At 36.6% G+C, this 12989-nt stretch overlaps 1 protein-coding gene across 1 annotated transcript; it reads right to left on the minus strand.

Moving 5' to 3' along the window:
• Window positions 1–548: 548 nt before the first annotated feature.
• Window positions 549–6268, minus strand: LOC114142369 (myelin-associated glycoprotein-like). Its single transcript, XM_028013625.1, has 9 exons — window positions 6206–6268; window positions 5961–6028; window positions 5395–5778; window positions 4977–5291; window positions 3642–3929; window positions 3537–3563; window positions 3211–3346; window positions 2300–2366; window positions 549–1698 (listed from the first exon to the last, which is right to left on the minus strand). Exons 2-9 carry the CDS (start codon window positions 6001–6003, stop codon window positions 1156–1158), a joined length of 1803 nt encoding a protein of 600 aa, XP_027869426.1. The 5' UTR covers window positions 6004–6028; window positions 6206–6268; the 3' UTR covers window positions 549–1155.
• Window positions 6269–12989: the final 6721 nt, after the last annotated feature.

Raw genomic sequence — 12989 nt, forward strand, 5'->3', positions numbered from 1 at the left:
CTAAGTGCTATAAATGATTGAGTGTTTTTTTTTTTTTTTTCCAGCAGTAAGGGTGTGGAAAAAAAACCTGTACCTCGATGAATGCACTCATTATATGGAAATTAAAACCCAGTTTTCATCTTGAGGAAGATTTAGGCTTCATATGGTGCAATATCTACAGCTACTGTTCACAGCGAAGTGACTCTGTTGAATATTTCTGTACTTCCCCAAAGGACTATATTTGTCCATTTCTTTCTATATTTCACATTCTACCTAAGAGTGACACTTTCCTATAATTGGTGTTGCATATATATATATATATATATACACAGTAAATAATATGCACTGAAAAGGGTTACAGTTTGTAAATTTACACACATTCAAAAAAGAGTCTCACATAAGAAGTGTAAATGTTAGAGCAAACCTCTTGAGTCAGTTTCAAGACTCAAGAAACTTGAGTCTTGAAACTGCTCTAATGCAGCAGATGTTTTTTATACCACTATTTCATCTCTTACATGCCCAAAAAGGGAAGTAGGTTTTGTTCAAGAAAATTGCGTCCTACAAAGCAATGAAGTGTAACGTCTCAGTTTATTGCAGCAAAAGTGTACATGCAACAAAGGTATTGCCTAAAGAAAGACACATTTTATTTCAGATGATACTCTATACATAGTAAACATAACACACATAATAGCTTGTCAAAATATATTTTTTGGTGAAAAAATACTACTTAAAAGTATTTGTTTTGTAAAAAGAAGCTTGACTGGAACCTGACGTGCATTTTTTTTTTTTGCTTTGTGAAGATAATACACCAGGCAGCCATATACTATAACCTGAAACATTGTTATATACTGTAACTTTCCATTCTTCAGCTTGATCATCTTCGACTAGTCAGAGGACGAATTAGGTGCTGAAGGTGTTGAAATGCAAACTGCCAAAGGATTCAAGCTTTTTTCTGATTTGCCTTCATCCTACCGTTTCTTTAGTACAAGCTCAATTTTTTTTTGTTCAAGAGCTCATTACATATTCACCCACCTTCTTGCTTTACTTGTTCTAAATATAAGCAAAAATGCAAGAAATGCCTCTCCCATGCAAATCTGTCTACCGTAAAGAGGAAAGATGTACGCTTTTTAAACTCATGTACAGTGTTCAGTTCTCATCCATGAGTTAATTTTTGTATTAATAAAGTGGGTCAGTCTCTCCTACTAACTCTTCAGCCACCACAATCTGTTTTGCCTCCTCCTGATGCTCCATCATCACCTCCGTCTCATCATTTCCCTCCAACATTTCGCAGTCCATTCCTTCGTTTTCTTGTGCCTCCTCCATTTCCCCTCTCATGATCTCAGCATATTCAGTCTCTTTCGTATCCTCCTTCTCTTTGGCATCTGCAGGATTCTTCGTTTTCAGTGCAGAGAAGTCAAGGTCCGAGTACACAGTTTCCTTTGGTGACATATCTGAATCTGTCAAGTCCCCATGAAGCTCCTCTCCACATTCTGCAGCTGCTTGGTTCTGGATGCCATCATCCTGGAAGACTAGGGTCCCATCATCCTGGAAGACAAGGGGCGCATCATCCTGGAAGACTAGGGTCGCATCATCCTGGAAGACTAGGGTCGCATCATCCTGGAAGACTATGGTCGCATCATCCTGGAAGACTAGGGCGCCATCATCCTGTATGTCGAGGATACCATTATTCTCTACGTGACGTACCTCATTATCCCAAACCTATCGTAAAATGTAAGAATTAAACATGTCAGATAATAGTCAGAAAATCACTGTCCAAAGACTATGTATAATGTGAAGATGAGCGAAGATGAAGTAATAAGTCAAACATATTTCCAGAACATTCTCTACTGAAGTTCCAAATCAAGGTTTAGCTTGCTGGTAATGTTATTGTAAGATGGCCTTTGTAAAGTTTTATAAAAGTGGAAAGTTTAGTTTCTTCATCACCTTTGATGAGAATCCCACAACACTCTACTGATTTGACAAAACAGCTGATTTTGGTTAAACTGCTTTAGGCAGGAAGGCTTATCGTGCTACTATACAGCTAGATACACTGACCATTTTAATTTTATAATGTAGTATATGGAAATCTGTCTGAACAATTTTTATAAAACTCTTTTTATTACAAGAGAGCATTGTATATGATTTTTAATGTAAACATAGGATTAATATTGCTGTAAATTAGATATTAAAATGATAAAATTGGATTACTGTCAATACAGTCGAAACTAATATCTTCATTATTTTACTATCTGTTCTGATAAATCCTGTAAATAAATTGCCCAACATTCTGCCATGTTTAAAAATGAATAGGTCAAAGTACCTTGAGAACAACATCAGTGTTTACCAGTTCCAGCTCATCAGTAAGATGAGAGCTCTTCTTTTTGTTCCTAAAAACCAATCAAAATAAAAGAAAGTTAATACATTATTTGACCGGTCAGCCACAGTAGATGGTAAATGGCCATTCACACACACACACACACACACACCCATTCACACACTGATGGTGATGAGCTACTGGATTGTAGCTGCAGCTGCCTTAAGGCACGCTGGCTGCCATGCACTGCCACCAATGGTCCCTCTAACCCTCACGCAAAGGCAAGGTGGCTCAAGGTACAAAAGAAGGACACAGCTGAGAAGGATGGAGCGGGGCTCGAACCAGCAACCCGCCAATTACAGAACAAAATCCCACCGTCTCCACCAACGCCCCCATAAATGACAGTTCAGTTACGTTGCTTTTCATCAGCAAAGGGTAGTTACCATAGGATTTTCTTTCCTTTAGAGGGTAGTAGGTCATCAAAAAACCCCACAAAAATAAAAACTAGAAAGTGTAATATATTTGTATAGATTGAGCAAATCATTTGCCTGCTGCACATTAGTAAGGCATGTTATGTTAATTATTATGTTGAAGTTTCTTCTATCTACATCTTAATGATGAATAAAAGTATAATTATAAACAACAAATAAGACCAATAATAAAGACAAAAGACAAAAAAACAAAAGCAGAACTGTCACATTATAATCTGAAAATTATTCATTCATAAGGCAGTATAAATCATTTCTCAAAATTAGTTTAATGACTGCAGTTGAAAAGTGCAACTAAATTATAAAAAACTAACTCTTGATGTTTGGAGGATTTATTTTTAGGAGACATATAAAAGAAGGAAGTAATAAAATTTATTGGCAGAAAAACTTTGACTAGTTATGTAAATGTTTAAGAAAAACACATACTACCTGTGGCATTTTGTCGCAAGGCAAGCAATCAAGGTTGTAACCAATGATCCGGTCAGAAATCCAACCCCAAAAACAATCAGGACAGAAATCATCTTTTCTTTAAAAAGTTCTACCAAATGACTAAAAATATTTAGTTCTGCAGGAGAGAAAGAAAAAAATCAGAGTAAAATAAATTTAATTTTATTAATAATACATAACCTAAATTAAATATTTAGGTTATATTGTAGTTACTATTGTAGTTATTACAATATATTGTAATAACTACAATATATTGTAGTTACAATATAACTACAATATATTGTAGTTATTTTGTAGCATTTACTTACTTGATTTGTCAGGAATATCTACGACTTCTAAGATTGGAGTAAAAAAATGTAATGTTATATACAAGTTTCCAGTTTAATTTACAGAATCTGTTTGAAAAGACTTACCTGAATTTCTTGTCCGATTTACTTCTGAGATGGAAAAGCTTTCTTTAGTTTCACCAATATTATTACTGCTGACACACTCAACAGTCTTGTCCATAAATTGCTCTAAAGACACAGTCATGTTACTTGTAACTGAGAGCGCTGAGCGATTGGTTGACAGGCTGTACTCAAAGATTTTGTTCAACAGCGGCCAAGTGATGTTTGGTGAAGGAAACCCTTCACTGATACAAACACAGGTCAGGAGATTTGACTGATTCTGACAGCCAGAGCTGTTGCTGATCCTGGGAGAAACTGTCAATACAGAGAAAAAAGTTAGCATTTCTGAATCGAAAACGAAGTGGATTGAACAGACAGCTGCTCATCTTGTTCTTTTAGATGTTATTTTAGCATTATTGTTGACATATGTGATTCAACATCCATAATTTTCTGCTATCAAAATAAGCATTTTTGAAAAATACTGGACCCTTAGTTTTAAGTACATGTTCTCTATCTAACGTAAACCTTTTGACCGAGATTTAAAAACAGTAAACCTGTCACTACTGCAGGTTTCAGTTACGTTTTCATTCAAAAACACATAAACATGCAACTTCAACAACACAAATTTACAATAATCTTTGAAGGCAGCTCAAAACTTGGGTGCCATGATCAATAATCAACCGACCCTTAACGCCCATGTTGCCTTTGTTACTCGATTGTTCCACTTCACATTGTTAAATAAAGGAAAAGTCATGCTGTTCAGGCATCTCCGTCTACCTTTGAGAAACTAGTAAAATCTCAGCTCTTCAGAGAACATATTCTTCCCTTGCAACTACCCTGTAGTACTCTATTCCTCCTACTGCACTTCTTTATATGCCTGCACTCTATTTCTACACTGCCACCTCTGACAGAACCTGACTGTCTATTCTTCTCAATAGCTTATTGTTACTGTTGACTGCGTGGTTATATTCTCATTTGTAAGTCTCTTTTGATAAAAGTGTCTGCCAAAATGATAAATATAGACATAAACATTTGGAATTTTGTAACCTAACAAGCTTACTGTGATTCTGTAACCTAACAGGTTACAGAATCACAAGGCAGAATCTTATGTCTAAATGCTTCATAAATTTTTATCAGACAATCGCAATGAAAAAAATAAATTTTTACTCAAATCTATTTATCTTGTATGATATTAAATATTTCCAAGATGGGAAACAATAATTTTATTCTGGTTCATTATATGAACCAAGTTAATTTCAGCATCAGGATCTCTATGATTTACTTATTTATTTTGTTTGTTATAAAACGATTTTCTTAAGTAAATTTTAAAGTGAAAAAGTAAAATGTTACATTAATACTCACAGCTCATGTTAAGAGTTTTCTCTTTTGATGTGTTGCCAGGAAAACTGACCCTGCAGGTAACGTTCATATTGTGATGTTCAGATGAGGCTTTAAAAGTCAGGCTTGAGGTGTGGCTCTGTGAGGCATCCATCATATCAATCATGAATTCAGTGTTATTGACTATGATTGTGAGATTGTCCGTCTTTCCTGCTTTTTGGTAGGTCCAGGTGAACTGAGGTTTAAATCCAGAGCAGGAACCAGGAACAGAACAGGTCAAAGTGATGTGCCTTTTGTTCTTCAGAGGGGCGATCTCTAAAGTGACATTTCTTTCCTGAACTGTTTGAAGAATAGAAATGAAAGGTAGTTGGTGAGAAGTTATAATATCCTGGAAATGGGAATGAGACCTACTTTAATTTATTTTAACTGTTTTTTTGTATACCTTCAATAGTAATGTTTGTTTTAGAAAGATGTATGCAGCCGTTTGCAGCTTCAGCTTTGACTTTATAAACTCCAGTGTCTGTAGTTGTAAGGTTTGTGATGATGATGCTGCAGTTCTTCTTCTTTAGATCAGGCTCCAGCATAGTCACTCGCCCTAAAAATTTAGAGTCAACTGTACTATTGTTGCTTGAGTTAAATATTGCCAAGTTACATTCTCCAGATTGGCCATTTTTGCACCAAGTAAAGCTGGTGACATTATTTTCAAATGAACATTCTAAAACAACACATTGTCCAGCTGCTGCTGTTTGGTTTGTTGGTTTTAGAGTAGGAGTGAATGTTTTGTCCTCGCATGTCTTGTTATCGCTTTGTACTAAACCTGGCATGCCTAGAGGAAACAGAAAAACAGCAACAAAAAACGTTTATAGTGAATAAAGCAAAGCTTTTGGATAAGACAGAAAGGTGCTACTTTCATAAATTCTTTGCATGTAGATTTTTTCTTCAGATAAACAAGGAGCCTCAGATGACCAAATAGTAATATCAAAAGCATTTAAACATTGTTTCTTTTACCTGTTGTAGTAAAGAGCAGAGTTACCCAAATCAGAGCAAGCATCTTGTCAATATAAGCCAGTTTGTTCCTGGAAAGAACAGATTCTATTACTGAGCTTCAACAAAAAGAAGTTAGGACACAAAATTAATATTTTGATGAAACTGGTTCAGAAACCCCTTCATGCTTCATTTTAAAAATAACATTAGGACATCACAACAGAGTCATTATAAGAATCAGAGAAAATGTGTTGAAAATGAGATCTTACCTTATTCTTGCTGAATCTTTAGCTTGTTTCCCCTTCACTAACCTCTGCTTTCTGCTTTCTCTCTGAACTGACTTATTCTCTTCCTCCTCCTTTTATACTTATTTCTATTTTACATTACAGGAAGTCCCTCTGCACATCACTGCTTCTTAGTTCCTCCCAAAAACAAACTTGCTTTTGCTACAATGGCACAGGCAGTTGTGAGGTGATTTGAATCTCAGGTGTGCAGGTCGAGCTCTGTGAGGTTTGGATGTGAACATCGACTTCCAGGGACGTTGTCATCCTCCTACTGGCCACAAACAGGAATTATTTCAAGTGATAATTTGAAACTGACTGGATGAAGACAGAGAACTTATTTTTTTAAATTTAAGATGACAACAAATATTGCCCCTATTATCATGTTATTAATTGAACACTTTACAATGAATTGTGCATAGAATCAGTAAATCTTCAATCAGTAAGAATCTTTGAATTTAAAGTAGCATATATACAACAACTATTGGTTATTTCAGTGCAGCTGCTTTCTCTGTCAAGGTTTTCTCTAATTGCTTTCATCTTTAATCTCTAATCTGTTTTCTCTAATTATTCTCCTCACACGGCCTAAAATGGCAATATGTCATCTCATGAATCACTTCCTGCCCCAAAAGGCCTCTTGTAAACAACTATTTAAAGCTGCAGAATATAACTTTCACAAAAATAAGTTTTACAAATATTTCTTACATATTTGGTCAAACTGTCATCATGTAGTGACCTCCTCCCATTGCTACTATTATAAGTCTGCAAAAATGCACAGCTCCTTGACAAAAACACTCAGAGCCAGGAGAAAGGTCGTAGTGCTGCCAGTCACTTTCACGTACACGCTGTTCAATGTGCTAATAGTGGCAAAACAACTTGCCATTATGTAGGAAACTTTATGTATGGCCATGCTATGCTATGTTGTGATGAATCAGCTATAACGTAGGGTGACCATATTTTACTTTGGGAAAACCAGGACAACCTGCAGCGTGGGCGAGGGGGGGGGAGGGGTGGCTCTAAAAGCGGGGAAACTCCATACATTTGCGCTTTGGCACGTTGTTGGCTTACTGACAGCCATTCTATCTACCTTCTGATTAAGAACAGGGCTGCCCGCACTGACGCGGCTCAGGGATTACGTGACACGCAGCGCCATGCGCAGTGCCCTACTCCCTGTAAATTTAATGGTCCAATGAAGGAAATTTAAAAAAACAGGACATTAAGGAAATGTCACAAGAAATCTGTGACTTTAGCCGAAGAGCTTTCGCCCCTGGCTGCTTTCGCGTGCTTTGCTGAATTCACGTGCACTTGCAGGTCGTTGGCACCTTTATTTGCCACAGACACATAAGTGCCTGCCTTACACGTCAAACACTCCGCCTCATAGGGATCACGACCTTGACGAAAGCACGGGAATCTTTTCTTTAATTCCTCCGTAAACGTACACTTTCGTTTAGGCATTTTTGCCGTAGAATCGGCGGACACACATGTGCTATCGCCTGTCACACTTAAGGTTTAACTAGTCTAGCAGCCGGTGTACAAGTCCACTCAGCTATCTTTACTTTTCCCACACACTCGCACACATAATGCAACGTGATTGAATTTGGGGAGAAGGGCGTGACTAATTTGCCATACAAAGAAACCTGGAATGGAGTAGTGGAACGGAGTGGCAATGTAATCATAATGCACCGTAAGCTATGTAATGTGTTTTGAGGCAGTTGACCAAAATCCCGGACGATTTTTAAATTCCCCCCAGACATCTTTTTAGGTCTGAAAAGTAGGACATGTCCGGGAAAAAGAGGACGTGTGGTCACCCTAGCTATAACGTAGCATAACGGTGATTGACAGTGCTAAAACCCTCCTCTTGGCTCTGAGAGAACACTGGAAGAAGGCAGAGGCACAAGAGTTTTTTCACAGATTCTGTCTTATATTAAACGTGACATATTAATAATTGCAACAAATATGTAAACATATTTTTCACAAAAGTTGCATACTGCAGCTTTAAAAACTAAACAGGTTTTCCTTTGACAGACAGATACATAGGTGGCTGAAAGCAAGAGAGCATTTATTTAACAATAGAAGTAACAGTGGACTGATAGCTTTAACATGCAGTAGACGTCATGGATGGATGCTAAAGGTTTGTTAATTTTAAGTTAAGCAGGTCTTTAGTTTATTCTTTCTCAAATCTGAGATTGCTCTGAGTTTCTTACTGAGCTTCTTTTACCTTCCTCCCAGGTCAGGAAACGTTGTCTGGACAAGCTTTTGATTTCCCTTGTTTCAAACACTCAGAATCCAAACCCTTTTCAAACCAGGTTATTTTAATTAGTTTGATTCAGTTCTCGTGATTTCTGATAAAGCTTGCATATTTTCACAGTTTGATTTTAAGAGTGTAAGTATCTAGTTCAACAACCTTTGCATTTTGTTTAGTTATCAATCCATCATCTATGCTCACGTGTCCATGCAGCTTGTGTGGGGCTAGTGCCCCAGTGGTCACTAAGCAAGACCCAAGGCTTACCACTCTGTCTTCGAACTTAAAGAGCTCATTCAACCTAACAGTCATGTTTTTGGCCTGTGGGAGTGCCAGAGTGTGTGCAGAACCCTTGTATGCATAGGAGTAACATGCAAACTCCACATTAAGTCCACAGGCTGTGATTCAAAACCAGGATTTTCTTACTAGGAGGCAGTAGCATTCCCAACTGTGCCACCTGCAGCCTACTTATTAATTCATTTATTTATCTGTTTCTATGATCATAACAGGTTGCTAATTGTTATGAGTCTCCAAGTGCATTAATACTAGCATCACCTAAAAACAAATAAGTCAAACACTAATGAACATACTTTATAACAAATATTTTTCCAAACAATGAAACAGTTCCATTTTTATTTAAAAATACTCCTGGTGGACAACATTATTACACAGTTGTATATGAGCAATAAGAGTAAATTTGTGCTCTAGTGTGAAATAATAAAAAAAATGCATTAAGCTTACTTTTTCATGCACCACATGACATTTTCTGTGTGTCATCTGTAAAATAAAAGGATCAAAAATCCACCTCATACAACCTAATAATTCATAAAGATGGACATCGGGACAAATTCAATGTGCAAGACATTTCTAGAATAACTTCTGTATGTTGTGAAAGTCCAAATTTTCACTACCAGTAACTATTTTAGTTTTAACATCACTTTTCCTAATGAATGCAACCCAGATCAAATCCAAACTCTCATTTCCTTTTTCTGTTAGTGTCATAATGATGGTAGTGGAAGACTTTTTTTCTATTAACATAGGAACACACAAACAGATTACTCTGCAGCTCAACTAAATTCGGGCAATTGAGAATCTTGGAAACATAATTTCATGGGAGAAGGATGTTGAACAGTTTTTATGTTAATTGCTTCATTTTTCTTCATTATATGAGACACTGACTCCAGAGCTGCTTAGCACGTTCAGTAATGGCGATTAGAAACAATTAAGATTTAGCAGAATTAAAAATGAACTTTTTGCACCCATTTCATCTGTTATTTGATATTGCTGATTCATCTGAAAGTACATTTTTATGTTATGTATGTTCTACATGTATCTGGAGATAAGTTGTTCACCAGTAATATCACTAAACAGGGCTCTTTTAAAAAGTTTTAATAAGTATTTTTTGTCATAACAGCAGTATCATTTTCTGATAAGGATGAGTTCCTCTTTTTTTTACAAGGGCAATATTGGACAGTTGAAACCATAATACGAGAACAAAGTTTGCATTGCAATGCATACTAACTGAATAACTTATCTGAATCAGAAATGTATCAAATGTGAAAAAAAATTGCTTCTTAAAACAGGGAATGCATGAAATATTCAAAAAGAACTGTAGCTCTCTGTGGGTTTTTGAGCAATATGACTATTTTTTCATCCATCCATTGTCTTTGTTCACTTATCCATGTAGGGTTGCAGTGGGGCAGGTGTCTTGCTCCAATAGCCATTGGCTGAGATGCTGCATACACCTAGGACAGGTTGCCAGTCCATCACACAGATACACAGAGACATAGAGGACCAACAACCATACGTGCACACACTTATAAGATCAGTTTAAAATATGCATTTGATCTAAGAGTCATGCTTTTGGACCGTGGGAGGAAGCTAGAGTAACCACAAATAGCTCACACATGTACAGGGAGAAAATGCAAACCTCTTGCAGAAATGCTTTCTTGCTGCAAGGCAACAACACAACCAACTGCCCCACTGTGCAGCTTTATATTTTAACAGCTAGTTTATAGAAATATTAATAGATAAAACCTGAAAATATATAAATTAATCAAAATCTTTACCCGTTACATTCTATAGTGGAACAACACATGCTTACTGACAATAGAACGAAATGTTTGAACCAAATATTGGGCTCTGAAAGGGCAACAAAAACAGATGGTAGTGGAGAGTCATGTAATAGAAATAGCTTCTTTAAACCATGCCATTGTAAATGTTGAAATGGACTACACTTGGTTATCTAACCACAAAGCACCACAATGGCCATATTAAGAAATCAGGCAAGAGAGTTAAATGTCAAAGCAGAGGTAACAAGTAGTGGTTTAGCTGTGAAAATGGGCCTCCTATGTCAGAGTCTTGTATGCCTGTGAGGTTTTCTTTTGTTTTCCCATTACGATGGCAGCTAAAACATGCGACACTGATGTGCTTGTGCCTTTTAGAGGTATGGTGGCTGTTTGTCACCATGTTAATGACAGAGTACATGAGGTGCTTTGCAGACATGTTTGAGAACACAAACTTTGATATTTGAAATCCCCTTGTTGGTGTAACATAGTTAATGTTGTATAGAATTCCACTTGTCATTACTTCCAAGTTTGGGTCCATGTGTAATGGGTGAAACAGCACCCCCTCCTGGTGGTTGGTAGTGTTAAATATAGTGAACACAGACATCTACTGTAGTTGCCAGTTCACCAGAAATGGGCGCGAGGTATGTTCACTGAGTTTAACACTCTGGTAAAATGTTATGTTAGCTTGATGCTAACATGAAATGCTATTCCTCGTAAGTTGCTGTACCCGCTGTGATGAACCTGATTCCTGATCAGTCCATATTCTGTTCCCTACAGGTACATATGGTTTTACTTCATTGTATTTCTGTCTAATATTAATGTATTAAATATGGCTGTTGGCCAGTTCATGAGAAATGGGAGCGAGGTGCTGTACCTGCTGTGATGAACCTGATTCCTCATCAGTCCATATTCTGTTCCGTACAGATAAACATCATTTCATCTCATCCTGTCTCCTGGCCCTTATTCACACAACGCAGAACTGATTTGAACTGAGCTAGTACCCGATCATGATTATCGAGGTTACACTGGCTTATCCAGCATTTTACTAAGAAACATTTCCACTGGGATAATATTCGGTCTTCATGATGAGGGGAGCACATTTTTAACTCTGCCAATCAGACTCTACCAATCAGACATCTACTGCTATACCAGTTGGATTTCAAATGATTTGAAGTCTTCTTTTGTCGCTAGATGACAACACAGATTATTTTGAATGAGTTTATTTTAAGGACAAAGAGAAAACGAGCAAAACAAGGATCATGCAAATAAAATTCTAATTTTTTTGGCAGCCTTTACAAAGAGTTGCACATGTGAGTGCTGGGCCTCAGGCCTCACAGGACTTCATGTTTTAGATCTGTCTCTGCTCCAGTAAACCGGATCCAAGTGATTTCTTTTGCCTTGTCAGCATGCCATAATATACTGCAGAAGTGTGTTAATAATGATCTATTCTTTGAGGTTTGTGGCAGGAACGAAGCACTTAAACACATAGGACAGCGGGACCTCATGACCAGGGTTGAGAAACCCTAGCATAGATTACTAAAACATTGTGCACACTTAAATGGAAGAACCAGCATATGTTTCATACATGTGGATGTGATATCACTCTTGACTTGATGCGTAAATTCCAAATGTTTCCCTTTGCATAGCCCCTGTTAAAATGGAATTGAATATTTCTGGGGATTTCAATATGCAAGAAGTTTCAAGTAACCCTGGATGTTTGACTTTTGGACTGTAGCAAAGATTTTATTCCATTGTCCCTGGATATCCATCCAAAGTTATCAACACAATTTAAAAAGAAGGAATCTATTCTGTATTCTTAAGAAAAAAATATTTAGAATAACAAGACTTTTTTTTTTCTTTCAAACCCTTTAGATTTTCTGCTTAAGTTTGAATGCGAAAAGGTTCTTTGTAACATAAGTCTGTCTGTTCTCAGAAGAGGCACCATTTCAATACGTCAGTTCTGTGTGAATACTAAATAAAACTTTAAGACATTTTTCTAGAAGCACAGCCCTAAACATATTTGCCATTTTGCCCACATTAAACATTCAAACCTTGCGCATGAAAAGAAAAAAAAATAAAGAATCACCATTTATAAAAGAATTAGAAATATCACATTACGTATGACAAAAGATCATTCTTAGCAACCTTTCAGATAAGAATAGTTTCTGCATAATTTGGGGTTGAGCCAGTATCCTACAAACTCTGATGCATGAACAAAAAGCCCACAGCCTTCTGTTTTAATAGATCCTTCATAAGATAGATAAGATAAGATAAGATAAAATCTTATTGTCATTGTCACAAGAACAACAAAACTTAAAAAGTGCCATCAGTCAGTGCATATGCTTAAAAACAAAAAAAATAACTGTCTCACAATTCACACACAATGTAAGAAATAACAAATAACTGATAAACAAACAAAACAACAACTAATAAATAAGAATAGCCACATTCTCACATACAT

The sequence above is a fragment of the Xiphophorus couchianus genome, chromosome 3 (genome assembly GCF_001444195.1).
Source record: "Xiphophorus couchianus chromosome 3, X_couchianus-1.0, whole genome shotgun sequence".
Classification (NCBI taxonomy): Eukaryota; Metazoa; Chordata; class Actinopteri; order Cyprinodontiformes; family Poeciliidae; genus Xiphophorus; species Xiphophorus couchianus.

Excerpts from the sequence above, each read along its gene's own strand:
- LOC114142369 (XM_028013625.1), bottom strand. The coding sequence starts at position 6,003 with ATGCTTGCTCTGATTTGGGTAACTCTGCTCTTTACTACAACAG. Across the intron at positions 3,347-3,536 it reads AGATATTCCTGACAAATCAA|AACTAAATATTTTTAGTCAT; the intron begins GTAAGTAAATGC and ends TCTCTCCTGCAG. Across the intron at positions 2,367-3,210 it reads CTTGCGACAAAATGCCACAG|GAACAAAAAGAAGAGCTCTC; the intron begins GTAGTATGTGTT and ends ATTGGTTTTTAG.